Below are 22,640 nucleotides of genomic sequence, written 5' to 3' on the forward strand. Positions count from 1 at the left end.
AGACACGAGTTTATTCTACAACGAGGTTACGATAATGCATTATCGATAGTCGACCAGATTTTTTTGCGAATTCTTTACGGTCTAAAATTTTGGCAAAGTGCCATATCGTAAATACCACAATTTTTGAAAAAATCTGATTTTATTTTTTGATGAGAAAGATGCTAATTGTTCGTATCTGATACTATGGTGTATAAATTATTTATATGTTCTTAATGTCTCACAATATAATTTGTAAGAGATATATATTATCAAAACTTTTATGATCCTACAAGTAGCGAACACATACACACACATATATATCCTACAGTTTTAATTCCGCTCTTGACGTTCTTTTTCTATAAGAGTTAACTGAACGTTTCTTTACGTAAATACATCCGATTATTCACGTCTCATAACGTAAATCTCATACATCAACATCATAAATCACACTTCACTAGCGAATCTCGACGTTTTACAGTTACCTTCCGCGTGTGAGCGCCTGATCTTCGCGAATGTTATTTCGTTGCTTTGTCATGACGTTGTTTCCTCGCTAGAGCGCTATTTCCGCGTCAATCTCGCAAGGTCTTCGCATCTACATAACCAGCCAGTCACGTCAAATAGTCGAATGCCGAAGATCCCGAGAGAAATCGAGAACAAAATATTAGATATATGCGCATCCAGCAGACGAGTCAACCATTCTTCCGTGAGCGGGCAAAAAAATGGAACGTCGTAATAAAATTGGAAATATTCCGCCATCGTCTATCCTCGGGTCTTTTCATTCTTCTTGCAGCACGTGCTGAATCTGTGCCGCTTCTTTGCATTTTTCTCCGCCGAATCACATATATGTGCACGGCATTCCCGCAGGACTCCTTGCAATAAATTCCAATTTCTGCGTATTCTATTCCAATCCGTCTATTTTGAATGCGGTCGCGTCGCTCCCGACGCGTTCTCCGCTGTTTTTGGCAGAGAGATTAGCCCCCCAGCGTCAAAAAATTCATACAAAAGGCATACAAAAGGAAAGCAAGCAGACGAAATTTTTGTATAAATATAAAATAAAAGATCATATTATTCAGTAACTATAATATTTTCTCTCTGCCAAAACTGCTATATATATATCTTATAAAAATAATAAACTATCTCTCCGTGGAGATCTCATTATAAAATGAAAATAATTTAATATCTGTCAAATCTCATTTTAATTATTATAATAAATCGATTTTGTTGCCATATAATTGTTAGTTTTCGCCTTCTTGCCCTTTCCACTTATTTGTACATCTCATTATCCTTGGAAGCGTTTTATTTCCCAAGAGCAGAACAAATATCCCCGTCTCTACGTATAGTTATATCTACCCAACGCGGAAAGTGTAAATCGCTTAATTTTGACCCTCTCGCTCGTTCACTTAATATTCCATATCCGGCTAAAAGTCCGCTGCGGGCGTCTCGAGAGCGCGCACGTCTCTACGCTCGTATTTGCACGAGAACGTAAAGACAGATGAGGGATGATGCTAGACGGAGACGCGGGAAGCATCCTCCTTCGTGCTCGTCACCCTCTCGAGATGAAGCCACGTCTCCTCACGTGCAAGAGTTACGGAAGAAGCACGACATCCAGAGAGTCGCGCATGTTGCGACTGGGAAGTACTTGTATATCGCGGACCAATTGAATCCGCCGAGTAAATTAAGAGAACGTCACGCGCGCCTTCATTGCCCATTTAACGAGGCCGAATTCAATCAAGGACAGATCGGATGCGTTCTTTTTTTGGCGACATGCGGTCTCACTAATCGTATTTGCATGATGCAATGACGAGAGCGCGCAAATGCGGGAAGGCCGAACCGAATCAAGTATCAAAAGAGAAAGAGAGAGAGAGAATGCTTCGAACACTCGAAACGATGTCGCGAGACGAAAACCTCGAGAGAAAAACGAGGAATGTCGAGGGGATGTCACGCAAGTAACATAAATAACTGTTTAAGAGAGCGAGATTAAAATACTAGAAGATACGTGCGTTGCGATATTATTTACACACTTTTATAATCGGTATAATTTGCAGATTATGTTTGAAAATTTGTCAAGGATTGTTAAACGTCACATTAGCAAATAAAAAATCATCATTTACTAATATCTTAATAAAACTTGACTTGTAGCTGGTCGTAAGGTTTGCATGTCACAATGTCAACTGTAACCTTTGCAGCGCGAAAATGTTAAGGGAAGACAAAAAGGTGACACGTGAGAAGTCCTCCAGCTTCTCCGGCTACCGGAAGCAGAACGCGTCCTCTCTCTGTCGCGAGAGAACATCCAAGACGAAGAGGCGTGAAGTCCGTCTGTGCGCGCGCGCGCTTCTATCTCGAGTCGAGATTATTTCTGCGGTCCTCATTAGGCTCACGTCGGGCTTGGATAGTTCATTACTGGCGATCTTATCTGTGATCCGTTCTTTCGCAAAAAAGCTCTTCCTCTCCCCTCTCCTCTTTCTCTTTTCTTACTTCCCTTCGCAATCGTTATCCTATACTATGTGCTCGTGTCCCGATTTTCCGCACTTCTCTTGCAAAAAGATAAATTACGTGTATATGATACGATATACTGTTCTTTCACCGTTAATTGATAAGCACGATATACGCGAACACACGTCATCAAACGGTTACATCGGTAATAAAGGCAGGTGCGGCGCATTGTGAGATCGGAGCAAAGCTGTATTACAGTCATTACGTCATTGGATCGATGCCAAGAGCGCATAACATGTAAATTGTTACATGTTGCATGAGAATGAGGTTACGACGTGCATGCCGTTCCAGGAATCAGTTCAATCTTATTTACATAGAGCGCAATCGACCATATAACGTAGAAAATCTATAAAAGCCGGTCATGAATTGCTTTGCATCTTAAAAGTTCATTTTTCAATCTTTCGTTTTATCGCCAATCGATATTGTTACTGTCAACATTTTAAATAATTTATATTGTTAGAAATAATAATCCGCATGTTTAAAAAATAATTTTGTGATATTATGCGTGTTACACAATTTATCATATTATCGAAAGTTATTATTGTTAGAGAAAGGGCTATATATATATATATAAATTTATTTGAAAATCATAATAAAATAAAAAATTTTTTTTTTCTACAAAAAAACTTTGAAATTTTTTTCTGGATTTCTTATTTCAAAATAAATAAAAGTATTAAAAATCTTTTTACTTTAATTATAGATATGATTTTCAATTTAATTCTCAAATAAGATTTGAATATTAAATTTGATTTTAATACCTTTTAGCAATCTTAATAATAATAAATTAGAATTATAGCTTTGATACGCTGAATTGATAATTAAAGGATCTTTCCATAGGAATAATGACTCAATAGTGAGCAACGTGATACTTTTCAATAACATGCAACATGGCCTTTATGAATGAATTGGCTTCTGGCTTTATTTCCTTAAGACCTTTCAGATAAATTATCGGTTCATCAGACTGTAAACAGTGTCCATGCCAGACAGAGGCGAGCCAAGCAGACAGATTTCATCTGTCGCCTCGTATTACAGAAGTCGCTTCCAATAAAGGGTCTTCTGAGTCGTTCACAAAGGTGTCTATCGCTCTCAAAAGGCTACCTTTTCTCCGATCATCTGCGTTTCTTTTCTTCGATCCGTTTCTCCGAACGATTCGATATCAAATCGCTCGTCGTTACAATAGCAGTTGAAAGGGTAGAAGAACGAGAGCCCCGTTTTATCAATCAGCATATCACGTATCATGCATAAAAAGTAGAGAAAAAGTAAAAGAAGAAAAAAACCATGTGATATATAATGCACAATATAAAAAAATATTTATATCTATCTATTAATTTGTTTCAGTTTTTATATATTTGTTATTCTTCAGCAAAATCTTTTTGCAGATCAAAATTCCGAGCTTTTTTCTTTATTTTAAAATGAACAGATATCATAAGTAACTAATAATATAGACAAAAAATGTTTCGAAATAATCGACTTACGAATAATCCATTTATTAAATGTAATTCTTTTGGGAATCAAAAGAATTTGCAGCTTGAAGAGCGTTTGAACTCTGTCTTTATCTTTTAATTGTCTCTTTTAATCATCTCTAATAATATTAGTTGTACTTCCTTGAGCTCTCTTTGAGTTTTCCTTAACTTTCATAACTTCCTTACCCCGCGTAAAAATGAAAGTAAAACCGGGATTGACTCGACATACAGTGCTCCCTTTCTATCCGATCCCTTATCAAGAAACTTAATTCCACGCTGACTGCGCCGCGCCTTGGAATTCGCGGCAGACTAGAGGGAGAAATCGAGGAATACTAATTCCGTTAGTAAACTTCGGATGACTTTGCCTCTCTCTCTCGCCGTTTCGCATTTCGAGCCGACAAGCTAGCACAATTCCTTTAATTGTCAGTCCCAATTGTTGCGAATACTCGGAATGTACTCTATATCGTGCAACTTCGAGAGAGTGCACACAAGCCAAACTTATTAAATCTAATTAGGTCAGCGGATCACATTTATTAATTCTTATGAAAAATTGAAATATAGAGCGAATCAAGTGTCTCTGTGGAACACATCAACGCGATCGCAGTGCGCCAATTTACGAACATAGTTTGCAATGAATTTCGCTTACACAGTGACAAACCGTGCCGGTTGCAGCAGGCAAGTAGCATGTATCACGATTTGCAAATTGATCGCACGCGTGTGCAAGCGGCGTCAATGGGAAACGGTGTCGTTATCATATAACATCTGGCGATCGGTTAATTTAATTGCCTCTCAACCACGATTTCTATCGCGGCAGAAATAATTTGATGTCAAGTATCCGATAAAATTGCGCTGTTGGTTTTTGCCTTAACAAGAAGGAAAAATCATATAAAAATTACAATTCAAGAATTCACTGATATTATTCTATAAAATTTACAAATTAAAAAGAAAATATTTAACGAAAAGGATAAATTAATATACGCTGATGTAAAGATCGAAATGTGTTCCGATATTTATGAGTATTCAAGGATAATTATTTTCATCAATTTAGCATATTAATTAGCAGCAAAAACAAGGAAAAGGGTGTCTGCTACAGACGAGATTTGCTATCGTGTTGCTACCAGCCAGTCAAAACATCTGGTATAATCGGAACGTCGAACCCGAACAATTTCCTGGTTTTAATGAAACCGACATCGACGAATGCGATGCGTTCATTTCGTATAATTAATTTCTGTCGCGCCATAAATTCCCTTTTCAAGCTATCCTATATTTTACTCGAAACTCGCACTCGTATTTGCATTTAAGAAATAGAACGAGAATTTTGATAGAGAAAAATTATTTTGTTAAATTAGACAATTAGAATAAAAAAAACTTCTAAAGCACAGTCAGTATAAGTTTGGCGACTAAATTATCTTTGACAAAAATTTATACCTCTTTTTTTTTAATTTAAACTTATTAATGATTTTATATTTTAGCAGTTAAAATCAAAAATTCGATAAAATATAATCCCGTAAAATATAATGTAAGATATAAATCGATCATTTTGTAATTATTCGTGGAAATTATGAGACAATTAATTTTGAATCGTTAAAACATTCTTTGAAAATTTTCTTATAACGCGACGGAGATGTTTGTTCGAACAGACAGTGCATTTAAATAAATAAATAAGACTGCGAATTTTTTCTAACTGCGTGATCCGTACGACTGCGGCTGACACATCCATTAAAAGAGAGAATTCGTTGCATCTGCAATGACAGAACAGGTGAACAGGCTCTACTGCACGGCAGCAATGAGAAGTTAAGTCAATCATGTATATAATAGAACGCGGAAATTTCTTGCTGCCAGCTGATTTATTGAACTTGCATGGCCGATCTTTATTTGTGAGCTCGCCGATGTGCTTTAGACAATAATGATTCAATATTTCTATGTGTGTTGATTTATTTTATAGTGTAAAACATTTTTGTATAAATTTAATATAATATAATTTTAATATAACAAAAATTTATTTAAAAATTAATTCTTAAAGAGTTAAGTATATGTAAATACGCTTAAAATTTGGTAAATATATATAATAAAAATGGAACCACTGACCTATCACAAATAATCTTTAGAAATTTGAATATCCAGGTCACTGTATTAATTCAGCTGTATTCAGATATATTGTTAGATCTCAGATAATTTAGTATAACGGATATCACCAAAAAATGTAAGAGTAAAATCGTATTGATTCATAAATTTTTCAATAATATCTACCTTTTCGCAGTTCAATTTCCGTTTAAACTCTCTATTATTGTAAAAGAGAAAGAGGATAACGTTATTCACGATCTTCAGTAGACCGTAAAGGAGATCGATTCGATGAAGGAAATATTCAAGGTTACCGTAAAATATTATAATCCTCTCGTTTTCTTTCAATGATATAATTTACTTTTTATAAATAAAATATTAAAAAATGTTTTTCTCAAAGTGTGATAATTTTAGATTGTATCTCCGACACGCGCGCAAATTACTTGTGTAATGTACAAAATTCTCGCTGCTGTTGGCAACAGATCAAAACAGATCTGAATTTTTTCGCAATGATAAAAAATTTTTCGCGGAATGATGTATATCGCAATGCCACGGTCGATTGATCAAGATACATCGATTGATTGCACCGCGATAAGCATCGTATCGATATTTTTAATTGTCCGCATGAGTGATTCCACTGATGATCTCCTCATCGGATACCGACCCGACTTATAACAAGAAGCACTCTTCGGCGCGGATATTCCACACACAGAGGTATGGCTCTCACAATAACTCAATACACGCGCACCATGCGGAAACAGCCTACTCCAAGCTGGACTAATAGAATTGGTGCAGTCATTCGGACGGCGCGACGTTCTCTCATTTATCCGGGCAGCCGCGCAAAACGACCTTTTTCTCAATTTTCGAATACTATATTGAATTATAACAGAAAAAGTACAATTTCATCAAACTATAAATACATAAAAGACTATGTAAAAGAGCACGAAAAGAGCAAGAACGCGGCAAAAATTAAATGCAACGGATATAAAATGGTACATCGGCGTTTACAACGAGATGAAAAATACTTCTCCGAAATTAAATAACTTCCAAAATTCTAGAAAAAATATATAGATATATTTCTTTTCTTAATTTATTCCTTTATCAAAAGATTTCTAAAGTCTTAAATCCGCATTTATAATATAAGCGTTTGAGTTTTTAGATAAATATTATTTTAGTTAAGAGAAATTAAAAAGATTTTAATCTCTCTGAAAGAACAAAATCTCAAAGTTTTTATTTTCAGGATAGATCTTTCAGATTTTCTAAATAATTATCCGAGCTCCCTTTATCAATTGTACTTCTCTCAGCTTTTCTGATATACGTTCACCCGCAACGGATTCCCGCGCGTATCGAAGATACACGTTCATCTCTACTCTTCCGTATCGTTTCGCAAAAGACCCGTTGATCGTTTCTTATCCTTAACAAAAGCCCCATAAATCCAGCGTCCGTCATGCTGAGAATATGAACCGGACAGGGTCGAGGAACAAATCGTAGGAAGCGACCGCCTAACGATTGCCTCGCATCAATACGTGACAGAGCAAGATCGCGCGGGCTCTTCCCACGTGAGAATCAGCCCCGAGTCAGTTTGCGAGCGAGCCTCGTCTTCCTTTCCGCTAGGCTAAATGTGCATGCGAAGATCCTGCGTAGAAGCAGGCACCCGGAGGACGACGTGCATGCCGCAACGTGTGTTTACGTCGACAAGAACAGCGGCAACGCGCGATAGTGGACTCTCCTCACGCAGTCAGTTAGTGTAAGTGGGTAATGGAACCCGTAGAGAGAAGAAAGCAGGACGGAAGACAGCCCGCGGTAGAAACCACCGCGCCGCACCGCGTTGCGACTCATTTACCTACATCAATTTATTGCGACGAGGATAGATAGAGATTATATCTGCGAGCGGGATCTCTGCCGGCATTATATCCGCGCGCGGTGGATCACGATTTAATTGGTCTACACCGCGAATCGATCTCGTAACAGTTTCCCTTCCTCTTGTCTCTCTCCCCTTCCATCTCCGTCCGATCGCCCACGGCGGAGCAGAAGATCTCGAATCCTCCTCATCGCTCGACCTCCTCTACTTCGTCTACGTTGCGTCTATACCATGCCACGCCGCCCAGAGCGACGATTTTCTGTTTAAGTGCGGCGAACACGCATATAGGGCTTCGCTTTCGGGAAAAGATAGCGCGTTGTTAGATTAATAATCAGCAATTTGTGCACGCCGGAAAGAACGGTGGCGTCGTCTTTTGCTTATGAATCAGCTGTAAAGTGTGATGGATCGAATAATGGTAGAGCGGGCGGTATCTATTATTACATCTTGAGAAATAGACTAGTCTCTTTTCTTTAATTAACATTTCTAAAAAAATAATTATCAGTAATTGTGATTATTTTTCTCTATTAAACATATCATAGTGTGCTTCAAAATTAATTAAATTAATTTAATAATAATCTAAAATCGGAAAGTCGTATACTCTTTTTTTTATTTATATGATATATATGCTATATATGATATATAAAAAAAAAAAAAACAAAGAGAACAAGAGAGAGAGATACATATTCATGCAACGCTTATTTTCATCTCCAGCCTCCAGCTTCCAGCTTCGATATAGGTTTCACGAATTGCGAGTTAACATTTCGCACCCATTCACGTTGACGCACGACAGGCGCGTTCACCCAGCGTACCAGTTAATAATGCTATGCACCCAATTATCTTTATGACATGACGTCAAGGTGCGTGTCATCCGGGGCGTCATAGTAAAATTCCCAACCAGGCAAAATCCCCAGAAAATCTTGACAGGCGGTTTCACTCGGCGGTCGGCAGCCGTCTAATCCGAGTATGAAAAGCGTTCGAACACGCGGCGAATGAAATGCGTTATATACTTGACTGAGCACGTGCATAAATATATCGCGTGAGAAAATCGAGATAATAAACGGGGCGAAGAACTATAAAAAAATATCAACTTTATAATGTCACGGTCATCAAACTTAATACCGCGATATAAACGTAAACATATCAATAAAAATTCCGATAGTAATGGAAATTTCTATCGACGGAATTTTCTATCGCGAAACCAGTTATTTATTATATACACGTCACGTTCCAGAAAAAAAATCACATTTATATAAATTACAAATATTTTATAACACGTTGATATCAAGCATATAACTTAAAATGACCATTTTAAGTTATATGCAAGTAAATATTAGAAAACTATTATAAACAAAAAATGTCGGTTGATGATAAAAGAACATCGTGGCCTTTTTTTCCCATATGAGTTAATACTATTATCTCAATAATGTTATACGCACCCACAATATGTACGATTACCTTACCTGATTAAATTACTTAATTATTTCTACGATGTGTGGTATCGAAATGCGTATCCGGCGCGCGTCAAGGTAAATTTCTTACCGAGAAGATCCGAAGAAAATCTTGATGGGCGTTTCATCCCGTCGTTCTTACCCACGCGAAAAATTAAAAGCGTTACATCGTTACGTCCACGTTAAAATATAAAAAATAGCGAATACGTGGGATAAAATTCTTTTCGTATTAAATAACGATATAATTCTAAAAAATCTAAAAATTCTAAAAATTAATCAAAATACTTATTTCAATAATAATAGACCATTATATCTGCATATATATAAAATAATTTATAATTATATCCACGTTTTCCAAATTACAAAATACATAAAAAATATAAATATAAATGTAAATAATCAAATATATTAAATAATATAAGGATATAAAGATAGAATTGAAGAGATAAAGTTTTATCTTATCTACATATTCGACAGTTAAGCAAAAACGCGGACAATAACTGTAAAATACTATATATTTTTCCACTATGGATAACAATATGTCTCATGTTTTTAACACAAAAGCGCGGCGAAATGTGACTGTCTCTTCGCATAAACGAGTTAATAGTATCGGCTTAATAATAATCCCGTATATAATGCATACATTATCCGGCTTGCTGCGATTTGCCTCGGTTAAATTACCCAATCGCCCTCCCCGGCGTGGCGTCAAGATGCATATCCAGCGTCAAGGTAAAGTCGCCTACCGAGTGTACACGCAAAAAAAGCTTGACGGCCGTTTAACTTCGCGGTCTGCGCCCACACGCGCAATTGCGCGGTTAAGGCGAATTTATACGGCTCATTCTCTGGATGATGCAAAATGCACGCGTTGAATAAACGAGCTCTTTTTCTAATGCATTGTGCGAAGTGCATTGCCCGACAAAATTTTATGTAATTCAGTTTAATGCGATTTTCATAATTTTGCAAAAAGTCGAAATAAAATTCAATTAATTATATGGATGCTGATAAAAAAACAATTTCCATATATAATATGTGTAAAATTATTTTAATTATGATTTATTTTATATTTGCTTATACAAATCCAACGCGCGAAATAAAATCTTTTTTTCCGAAGCGCAAAATAAATTTACTGTTTTTGTAGAAACAGAGAGTACTCTTCGCATCAGAGATCATTTAGAATGATCGTGGAAAATGAATGGTATAAATTCACTTTAATTATAATTCAATTTTAATCTTGGCCGAGATAAATTCGCCATGGTAAATCACGGACAAGGATATTTCCTTTCGACGCGTGCGCGAGCTATTGTATGTTAATGACAATTATGCGAAAGATAGCAATTGGCCTATGGACCATGAAATAATGACGCAAGTGCATCGCTACGTCGCATGCGTTACGTCGCACACATGTTGCATACTAGCCAGACACGGGATCTTGAATCTTGACTCGAGCCCACTCGTGGTGGCGCCAAGATATCGCTTTAATACCTTATCTGAGCACCGAGAGAAAGAGAGAGAGAGAACACGGACACGTGTTAAGTACACGTTTAAATGACGGCCATCTTCCCATCCTACACAGGCGATATACGAGTTCACGGCGCCCGAGCAACGACGTAAATCCTAAAAAATCGCGCGTATTTGTTACCTCAGCCGGAACGAATGTGATGCACGATGCTTCTGTATCTATATCTTTCGGTTTTCAATCTCGATCTCTGAGAATTTTCCTACGAATTACTGATCGACGTAAATCCTAAAAAATCGCGCGTATTTGTTACCTCAGCCGGAACGAATGTGATGCACGATGCTTCTGTATCTATATCTTTCGGTTTTCAATCTCGATCTCTGAGAATTTTCCTACGAATTACTGATCTAATTTTTAAAAAGAGCGACATTCTCAGAGAGAAAAATATCGACAAGAATTTTAATGTTTTAAGATTACGAAAATTATTCTTTTCTTTCACGCGATAAAATATATAACATTAATAAAATAATGATAAAAGAATATATATATTTTATGGTGACTTTTATCAATACAAGAACAAAGAGAAAAGAAAATAGAGAGTCATCTCAATTTTCTTGAAATCATTTTACGCATCGTGACTCGTAATCGCTTCAGAGACCTGGCGAGATTTCTGAAGGAAGGCGAAGGGGGATATATATCGTGCAGGCACATCTTACCGCAGTAATGGACCAAAATGTGAAGAGTTCCAGCGTGGATGCGGCTGTCGCACCAGGAAGCGGCGTCGACCTGCGGCTCGAAAAGAGAGAGGTCGAGACCCTCCATGTCGCTCTCGCCGCAGGAATCGCTTAGGGGTTCGAAATTGCCCCCGTTAGCCCCCTCGTCCTCGTTCACCAGCTCCTCGGAAAGGTTCTCGCCGCCGCCTCCGCGGCATCGTGGCGTCAATGCCATTTTCAGGCCAACACTTCTCCCGCGCGAAAACCACAAAATCTTTTCCTCCGCGTTCCCCCCGCTGTCCGCTTAATAAGTCTCGCGACGCATGCACTCGGTGAAACGCCGAACTTTTCTCACGGAGATATATCTCACGTGCAGCATCAATTCCTCCACGGATTCCTCGCCTCTTTTTATCGTCGGAACTCGCGTCCCCGCACTCCTTCGCGCACTGTGAATCTCACCTTTTCATTTCATGGTAACTCGCATTCGTTCGTCTGGGGAGAATCGGTTTGAATCTTTCGCGTGTTGAAAATGATATTCTCCAATGTGTGATGTGAGATATACGGAGCGTCCCACGTTCCTCGCGTCAAATCTTAATGATGGATTTTTCGACAAACTTGAATTCAACTTCTCTCTCACTTTGTGAAATATTTAATATAAAAAATTTTTATCCCAAAAATAATTTATATTAAATGGTTTTTCATGTAAAAAAGTTCAAATTTGATCAAAAAATCTTGTCAAAAGTCAGACACGCTAAAAAAGACAGGACAACCATGTGTAAAAAATTTCTTTAGATTAAGAATAGTGTTGGTTAAAATTAAAGTTTCTCGCACCGCGTTCATCTTTTTATTACGCTAATAATTCCACCATTTAATTAGAATTAGCTACAGTTCTTTGAAATTTCGAAAGAATATTTTATACGTTTGCGCAATATGAGGTATATATACGACCATTCTTTCTCGATGTGATATAAGTATTGGCGCTGTTTTTAATCAGGCGTTCGCTTCTAATGGCTTTCATAAATTAACCCCACACGCCAGACTAATAACCGTCATAATAACTCCCACCGACGCGCGCTGCCGATTTTTTCCATAAGTTACGCGTTCTATCACCCTAATTAGCCTCAACTTCTAATTACTTGCCGACTGAAACAAGAAGACGGAACAGGAACCAGATTTAAATTGATCGATTCAGTATATTACTAAACTGTCCACGTGGTGCGTTTAATGCGATGGTTATCACGTTGCTTAAATACATTCAAACATGATAATCAATCTCTTTTTAATGATATCAATTTGTCTTCATATTTCTCAAAGTCAAATATTAAGATTAAAATCTAAGATTGTTCAAAAACAAAAAAAAATAATAAAAAATAAAATTTTTTAAAAATAATTTCCATAATTTTTCTTCATTATTTGCTGACGCATTAAAACAAGTGTATTTCAATAATATACCTTTTTATATAAAATATATAATTTCATAAAAAAAATGTATTATTAATAAAAGATGAAAAAAATAATGAATTGATATCAAAAAAGCATAAATTAATAAATTAATTTATATATTATACTAATAATTAAGTTATTAATGATTAAGGTTAAATAATATTGAAAAACTTGTGATCAAACAAAACATTAATTTTTCACCACAAGAAAGTCGATTTAAATTCATGACAAAATTCATCATATCAAACGAGATAAAACGAAAGTTGTACCTTTTCTTCATGAAATACCAAATATTATTGCAATTTTAAAAATAAATTTCGAATGTAATTAATATAATCCTATCGATATAAAAAATATATGTAAAAAGCAAGGTATTCTCTTAAATGCAATAATTATATTAGTAATATGGAATTATGATGTACAGGTACGTGTAAAAATTAATTGAAAGTGACAGACACGACAGCTTCGAGCCCGTAATCTTCAATCTGGTCTACTTACATGAATTCATTGAGCATGACAAAGTCGTTCGTAAAGAGCCTACCGTGTCAAACTCGCGCGACACGCGCGAGAAGGAAAGCGGGGATTGTCACGCGTTCTCTCGCTTTCTCGGGCAAGCAGCCAGCTCATGACAACCTGTCATTATGAATCTTTCAAGTTCAAGATCATGATGAAAGAACTCACTTTCTCATTATCGCCCGTTGTTTGCGAGATCACCATATGTGGAACAAAAAATTGGAATGCCATTGTTAGCGCAGTTTAAACGAAATAACTTCTTGTTATTTTTTATTTCTCGATTTTTTAATTAATTAAAAATTGGATTTAACATTGATATACATGCAATAATTTTTCCTATCCAAAATTCACAATATTTCGTGTACGAATACGATTTGTTTCTTGACGATATTAAATTCTAGATGTGAGAAAATTAAATGTTTTAGTATAGAGCAAATGTGAAAATAGTCCGAGAGCGAAAGGGTTAAGCGAAAATGAGACATTAATTATCTCGCGCGTGCTTCTCGTGCGCGAGCCAGATATAAATTATGACACCGATGGTCCGCTATCTCTGCTATACCGATAAATTATTTACGCGTATTTACGCGACGCGAGAAAAAGACTTCCCCAGAGACTTTCGCGAAGATAAAAGCGAAAAAACCAGTTACGTGAAAAAAAAAGAGAAAAGTGTGTTGACGACATTGATAAAGAATTCGCATACCAATCAGCCAAATACCAACGTGTTTATATCCGACAAATACCTAATACGCAATCGTTAGTCATATGTACGAAGGGCGATCGATCCAGTCTGCAATTCTTTATATAAAGTCATTGACCTGTTTTGAAAAAGTGCTCGTGGCAACCAGGATGTTTCGCGAGATCATTAAATTATTACGTCATGTAGAGCTCTTTGGTGAAGAGAAAACATTATTTTCTCTTTATCTATTACGGATCGGATTTTATTTTTTTAATAAAATGTTTTTTAAGAACGTCACATTTTCGTTTAGTGTTAGATTTCTTCTAGTGTTAGAAACTTTAAAATATTGCAACAACATAGAATTGGTATTCAAAATCACAAATTCTCTGCCTATTCTATATCAAAGATCATATCAAAAAATATCTATTTATTCTCGAGATATTTCTAAAATTATATATATTCCATCATGATATAAAAATATAAAAATAGAGTCATCAATATAAATAATATATTAAGAATTAGTTTATCAGAAATTGTCACTAAATGAAAAAAAAAAAAGAATCTATGATCAACGAAAAAGTTTTCAATTCAAAAACTAAAGACACTTCGACGTATTCGATATTCAAGCAATCAAATCCAAGTTTTGCTAGTTCATCAATCAATAACTGATTTATCTCGCGACGCTTAAATAGATCTTCTAAAGATAGTATGTACTAATATAGATAAAGAGGTAAAGAAGAGAAAGAAGCGTCCTATATATCGCCCCTATTACTTTTTGGATTGAATTTGCTTGTGGCGCAATCAGCCTCGAGCGTTCTCTCCGATCGCAGTCGATTATCGATCGTTCGCAATTTGCGGGAACGAGCGGCGCGGTTTCCGCGGATGTGCGTGCCCCGAAATTTATCGCGTCTGTGCGTGTGACGAGGATCAAGATCACGGTTCGTTCCGCGGCGAATCGCGCCGAAGATCACGGCACGTGAACTGGTTTCGCACACGGGAATATGCCGGGTGAGCGCGTGCACGCACGAAGAGGAGAGATGGCAGGAAGAAGAGAAAGACGAAAGAGAAAGGAGAAAGAGAGAGAGAGAGAGAGAGAGAAGGGATGAGAAGAGGAGACGAAAAAACGCGCCGCGGGCTGAGAGGTCGTTCGCATCCACAGAGTTCGAAGTTGGCGGGCGAACGTGTAATCGCGTTTCGTGACTACAGCGTAGAATTCGTTGCCCTCTGTCCTTCTTTCCTGCCCCTCGTTCTGCAGCATGCGCGAGGACGAGAGAGAAAAGGATACGGTGTGATACAAGAGAAAAATTACAGAATTGCACACAGGTTTCTCGCGCGAGAGGCGCAGTCGAAAAAGAGGAAAATTATGAATGGGGGTTCCACGGCGCAATTAATTAGAAAGAAACAAGACCATAAATTTTTCCTAGTATTATTATATTCATTGGAATATATGTATACAAACGAGAAGACGGATGCTATAGCGTCAAGGAACATGTACGCGCCTCATCACGATAGAATTGTCTTCAGTTTTCAAGGCTTCAATTACGCGCGATTCTCTCGTAAATTGTTGCGGCTAATGCACACATTGCGCAGAAACGATTACGGAAAATAACGCCTGGGATTTTCACTCTCAAGCCATAATTTTTCCGATTATTCCATCCTAATTCATCCTGCACGGTAGCATGGCAGTTTACCTAGCCGGCGATAGACAATTGATCGAAGTCATAAAAAAAAGCTCATCGAAATGTTCTCTCCGGTTTACACGTGCAAAATCGACGATCATCATCCGACACTCGCATTAACATCTTTTCAAAACGTCGGATAGCGAGATCGTTATCGTATCCCCGTTATATAACGTGCGAATGAACCCGGGATCAAGTATATAACTCGTATAATTTTAGGTGTGATACATCTTTAAATTAACTCGTTACAGAGAGATGTTGCTCAAAAGATGCCCAAGGTCTATTAACGATGCGGCTAGTAAAGTGATAATTTTCACTTTTGATCTATATTAACTTATTCATGAATTTTTTAATGAAACAATTTCTTTTCTTTCTTTATATTTCTTTTCAACTATAATAATCACGGTTCAATAATTCATTTCCCCGATAATTCACAGAAATTTTTTGCAAAAAATATTTCTCCTGACTTTTCCCGATACATATCTTTTGAACGCATTTTTAATCTTTTCCCTTTTAACCTAAAAAAGACCGACAAATACGCATGCATCCAATACTTTCCACGAGAGGATCATCATATCGTCGGTCGCAGGTGTCGTTGCGACCGAATCGATTGGACGCGACCCATGTCGTAAAAAGGCCGGCTCGTAAAACTGCGACAGAGGGAGGATGCCATGCTGGGATACATCCAGCTGGTCACATTGACGTGTCCTCCGGACTTGGCCGCGCGAGAAGCACAAGCGAACCTTGACATTTCTCGCGCGGAGATCACGAAGAAGAAGAAGACCGGCCACGAGAGTTCGTCGAGAGCGCGAGAGCATCCGAGGAAGATCCGTGCGGTTCCGGTTACCATGAGAACCTTATAATCGCCTACTCACGGCGAAAGCCGAAGAGAGGAGTGCCGAAGAGGGACAGGAGGAGAGGGAGGAGGAGGTGGAAGACGGCCGAAGGCAGAAGCGAAATGCCTACTTACGACACAACCGCGATCCCCCTCGTAAACATCGGACGGCTCCTGGGAATCCGCGAGCGGCGAGAACAAGGATACCAGGTGCAGCGGTACCGATAACGACCGCCAATCGACCGCGGGAGGCGACGCGTGACGCCGCTACATTGTGACGGGAGAGGAGGAGGAGAGGGGGAGATGGGGAGGAGAGGATCTCAAGCATTCTCGTCAATTTTTGCCGCCGCCGCGGATCGCGGATCCGACATAATTGCCTCAAACTTTACGGATAATTGAACGTACGGACGCGCGTCGAGACACGCGTTATTAATTACGGACGCGCGATCGCGGCGTTGTGCCCGTGCGCTCGCGCTGCTAATGATGCCGACGACTGCGGATGAAATTAAACCCTCGAGAGCTGATAGCGGACATTGATTGGTGAGCTACGATGATCTGCAGATTGTATGGCAGCCTTCAAAAAGCCAACTTTTGTCGCGTTTGCCTTGTCCATGGGAGAATCGAGAATCGTTGATAGAAATAGAATAATTAAAGCAAAATTATATTCGAATTTTTTGGAATTATATAGAGAATAATATAATAACATTATTTTTACATTATAATTGCATTATAAATAAATTATTATTTTTTGCTATTGATTCTTCATTATTACATTTCTATGATGTTGCACACATTGTAATGTTATATAAATATATATATATATATATATATATATGTATGTTATTAAATTATACATTCTTATGTGGTTTGTGTATTCGTACAAAATTGCAAAGTAAATAAAAGTCGAGGTACAAACGACAGACATTCTCGCTGTTTTCCCAAGAAACCGACTTTTGAATCTTTTAATAACCGCGTCGGGACGATTCTCTTTTTATTTTTCTACATGAATCGTGTATGTACACTTTTATATGTACAAGTCGAGTTTGCACTGCGAACGTTGTTGTTTCTAAAAACTATGATGCGATACAAAAAAAAGACCTAGCAATATCCAAGAAACAGTCGCGCAAATTTCTTGCAACATCGATCTTAAAGTCCGACTCGTGCCCGGGGGTTCAAGGGCTTATTACGGTCCGTCTTACCTTGAGAACCCATGGCGCGGACGATTGAACTTTTCTTCGCGGCCCTAAAGTCTCGAGATTGTGTCTCGTTTCTTCACGATAACAATCTTCCCAGATGTTCGAATGCAATAATGAAATTACTTCTTCTTTTTGCGATCGGTCTCCGTAACGTATTGAAAAATAATCGGCAACAAAATTACGAACTATTTTATTTATGAAATTACTACATGGATACAAAAAGAAAATTAATTAAATAAAAGTTACATACACGAAGAATTACGTTGTTCATAAAGTTATTATTGTGAAATATGATATAAAAATCGTAAAAATATTTTATGTAATATTTTGCAAGATATTAAATATTATGAATAATATAAATTGTTTAAAAAAATTACTACATTCTAAATATATCATTTATTCAGATTGCTATGAATGTTGTATTCACTGTACCATGTTTTCGAACAATATGCTAATTTATATGAAATGAGTAACAAAACTGCAACCAAACATCTAATTCAAAAATTCCGAAGTTTAATAATAGCTTGCTCATACGAAAACCGGCACACAATATCGCGTGATGTAGCTCTGACAAAGAAACATCAGTTAGGTCAATTTATATCTATCTAACAGTAAAACTTCTGCTATATGATGATAAAAACACACCGGAGATTTGCAAGGAGACTTGCACAGAGAGAGAATTTACTCATTTGTCATCAAAATCGTAAAAGACACATCATAACTTAACCGCATAATTCCCATTTAAGCCTTTATCATACTGCTTATTGTTAGATGAATAAATTTAAATATCTCTATTTTCATTTACTTGCAATTTACAATTTTGTACTCAACCAAACAACAATTCAACGATTAATATAAATATTCTTATTCTGCTTTAGATGCCAAATTTTTTATATTTGAGAGAGAGAGAGAGAGATTTAATTTTTCTCATATAATAAATATTAATATATATTACTACGCGAAATACAAATAAAAATGAGAAAAGTGATCGATGTAAAATATTGAAAAATACGAACTTTCGAAAAGGACTGCTCGCGGAATAATGAAAGGTATTAAGCAGCGTAATTTCGTAAAGTAGCACAATTAATGGAATTGTGTGGGGATGGGTGGGAATGCTTGCAAAAATCGCATTCGTATGGCAGAAGTTTCAGCGTTCGCAATTTCCTTCCTCGAAGATAACAGCGTCAGCCTTCCGCCGCGACGTGGCGAGAATTTCAAATCTGGAGAAGGTCGGCAAACAGGCGAAGGCATGTAAGACAAAGCGGTGAGGGTCCACGCGGGTCTAGTTACCTACCGACCGGTCAGCTATCTACATTTAATTATGCAAAATCTCGCAAAGGCCGTTTGCCGTGCAAACGGATTTTATTCTACGCTGCGCTCTCGCTCTCGCGCGAACAAGATTGTGTCGAAGAGCTTGCGTGTAAATGCTCGTTTCACGATAAAAAAAAAAGATACCCCAAAGAAGTGCGCATCTCGTTAGGAATTATTACTGGTGCAAAATTGCTCTTCGTATTCGTGAAACGCGCAATTATAGCGATTTTAGTACAGCAAAATTTCAATGCCGTTACTGAGTTCACCAATATGATGTTTGTGAAGCCAATCATGCAATAATAATACAGCAATATAATTAACAAACATTGATATCATTCAATGAACATTAAATCGATGTAATTAAATCCCACCTCCATCTCCCTGTTAAATTTTTAAATCTTCAAATATTACTAAATGTTTGCAAATATATGTTATTAAATTGTTATATTATTAAATTAATAAAATATTTAAAAGTATATAAGGGTGAGAAAAGAGAAAAGGAGAGAGAGAGAGAGATAAAAGAATAATTAAAATGGAAAGAAAAACTTTTTGGGTCAACATCAATTAGCGTTTGATTAATTAAATTAGCGCTTTCTCACTCTCATAAATTACTACAATTAAACGAGAGACTGTGAATCGTCCAGTTGGAATTAGTGAGCTTCTGTAACTGCTACTGCAACATGTTTCAAGAGTTTAGAATTAATTATTGATTCTGGAAATGTACAGACAGAGAGTTACAGTATACATTGATGAACAGTCTGCGTAACTATAATCCCGAGACAATATATTTTGCTGATTATCATTTACACTTTTTCCAGATTATTTTTGGTATTTATCATAACAAGAGTTAGTAAACATTAAATCGTTTCCTATTTATTAACTGCTTTATATACGCACAATCCGACGTTTCTGCCTATCGTTATTTATCCATCTTCAGATTTCTACCTTTATTAATATGAAAATTGAATGAATGTAATAAGTCAACGAGAAAACTAATGACACTCTCCGTCATACTTATAATCGATGTATAGTTACAGTATCAATGCGTACAGATATATATAAACCGTAAACAAAAGTGTAAAAAAAAAAATATTAAATCCATCTAGATTTTGCAGAAATATTAAAGATTTATTCCGCTCTTATTCTTTCGTATATATAATTGAGTTAATCATCATTAGAATTTTTAAATCCTAGTAGTGACACATGCGTAAGATAGAATCATTTCAATTAATTATTATTAATTGATTTAAGTCGGTACCGAATAATTATTCAAACGGCGAATATAAATCGAAGGTCACAGATCGGAATACTGTAGCTTTGGTCTCCGTACTCGAATCCTAGAAGCCTCGATCGCGAAAAACCAGTCGCCGTCGACCCCGATCCGCGAGACGAAACCCGATACACACGCTTCGCGATATGATTCATGAACGCATAGAGGCGAAACGTGTCACGTTTCCACGGACCGTTTACATTTGATCGCGCGTTTCGAAATATAAGTGCAAGGAAATAGCCGGGCAAGGCGCCCTTTTTCGACGACGATCGCCGAATATGTATTTTTGCCGATTCTCTCTCTCTCTCTCTCTTCGCCGCATCGAGTCTCTCTCCTCTTTTTCTGCTGCGCTTGTCGCGCGATCAAGATAAACGCGCCCGAAAGAAACTTCGGTTGCTCGAGGGCTCTCGAGCCCTGGAGCCCCGAGCTCGTGTGCGCGGAGGCATGCCGTCACGTTTTGCAGCTCGCGAATCAAATCTCGCATCGAAATGCTCGCCAGAGTCGTTGTCGAGGACACTTTTTTAAAAGCAGAAGCTCTCGTCTCAGAAAAAAAAAATTGATAGAAATACTAATAAATTATAATACACATATAACACAAATAATTGATAATCTTGAGATTTTAAGCAGATTAAAATAAAATACTAATAAATTATAATATATAACACAAATAATTTCGAGTAGATTGAGACAAAAATTAAGGAATATCACTTGCATTCTCATAATTTTTGAACACCCACACTATATTATCAAAAAAAAACATACAAATATTTAAATATATGTATATGTATATTAAATATAAATAGAAAACACTGTGTAACGAACGATTCGAATATATCGCTATTTTACTTGATATCATAGCGGATATTTAGTTTATCTTTTTCGCGTTAGACACTGATTAATTTTGTAAATTTCTAACGGAAATTGAATAAGAATCTCAAAAGTAAAATACACTCTAGTATCGCGTGATGACATTCGCCGAATTTCTGATACGAAGTTATCGCTGCTACTCCGCGTTTTTCCTTCGTTATATTTTATATGATATGATTTTATATGATTTTATGACAGATTTATATTATATTTCAGCTTTAACGGGACAGGTTTATGTTATGCTTCCGCGTGGCGTAGATTTATTCTTTACGTTACGTTTTATAATGGAGCAACCTGCATATAAATTCAACATTTAAAACAAACTTTAAAGCTAACTATTCCGGACTATATATTCAACGCACCCATGAATCGCAATTCGTCCATAAATGATGAACGCGGTCGATGTTTTGAATCACTCAAATTTCACTCAGAATCGAATAGAATCAATGATAAATTATCTCACAAGACACATTGCGTCTTTTGCTATGTCATTCAGTAATATCCTCTTACCTTCCACTTTCACAGATTCAAAATCAATCGCGTGCTAAATACGAAGCCTGTCTGTGCCATGAAGTGCGCGTCGCGACAGTCGAAACGAACTTTGTATCCGCGGAACTTCGTTCACTCGGACGAAGACACCCCCAGTTCCTTTCTTCGTTCTCACGAAAGATGAGCAACGCACATCGCACTTGGTGATTCCCAGATACAGATCACTATTCGAAACGTGTCACATTTTCCCGCTAAGCGTACAAATATCGGCGAGCGCGCACGCGACAAACACCCGACACGATGGCTCGTCGCGGACTGACAACGCGGGACAATGCTGGCCGGCCGAGGCCGGCCGAGCGCGGCCGGAAACGGCCGAGGACCGGCCGCGCCGCGCGAGAGTGTATCACGTGCGGCGATCGACGACCGCGAGGCTGCTCGGTCGTCGCACGTGATACAAATGTATCACGTGCGTATCGTCGATATATTGATGTTGCTCTTTCTGCACAATTCCGTCGGCGATGATTTTAAGAAGGTACTGGACGGATTAGCTATGTCAAAAGTTAATAATATATTTCGAGATTCATGAATTTGACGTTTCACTTTCAGCCTTTCAAAATATAAAATTAATAATTAATGTATGAGTTAAAGTATATAAAGATTTGCCCTGTAGAATATAATTTAATTTCGAAATTGTTAATATTATCATAATATATCGAACAAACTTTTTTATAATGACTGTACAATGAAAATTTTATAGTAATTGTACACAAAAATTTATGAAAATAAAGATTTTTATTCTATAGGGCAAATCTTTAATTTAACTCACAAATCGATTATTAATTTTATATTTTAAAAAGTTAAAAATGCTTTCTGTGTGCGCAATATCA

General features: G+C 37.1%; 1 protein-coding gene across 4 annotated transcripts in view; it reads right to left on the reverse strand.

Annotated features, from left to right (window-relative positions):
* Nucleotides 1-22,640, reverse strand: part of LOC115238444 (probable Ras GTPase-activating protein) — a 304,505-nt gene that overhangs the window by 182,827 nt on the left and 99,038 nt on the right. For 2 of the 4 annotated variants that reach the window (XM_029812316.1, XM_029812298.1), the window contains exons 1-2: nucleotides 21,775-21,986; nucleotides 11,478-12,064 (exon numbers count right to left, since the gene is read on the reverse strand). The exons of 1 other annotated variant lie outside the window; for it this stretch is intronic. In XM_029812316.1, the coding sequence (XP_029668176.1) occupies nucleotides 11,478-11,709 (232 nt within the window). In that variant the 5' untranslated portion in view covers nucleotides 11,710-12,064; nucleotides 21,775-21,986. Of the gene's footprint in view, nucleotides 1-11,477; nucleotides 12,065-21,774; nucleotides 21,987-22,640 lie in introns of those variants that run through there. One more of the 4 variants, XM_029812307.1, reaches the window with a different exon arrangement.

Source organism: Formica exsecta, unplaced genomic scaffold (genome assembly GCF_003651465.1).
Source record: "Formica exsecta isolate Colony F162 unplaced genomic scaffold, ASM365146v1 scaffold115, whole genome shotgun sequence".
Classification (NCBI taxonomy): Eukaryota; Metazoa; Arthropoda; class Insecta; order Hymenoptera; family Formicidae; genus Formica; species Formica exsecta.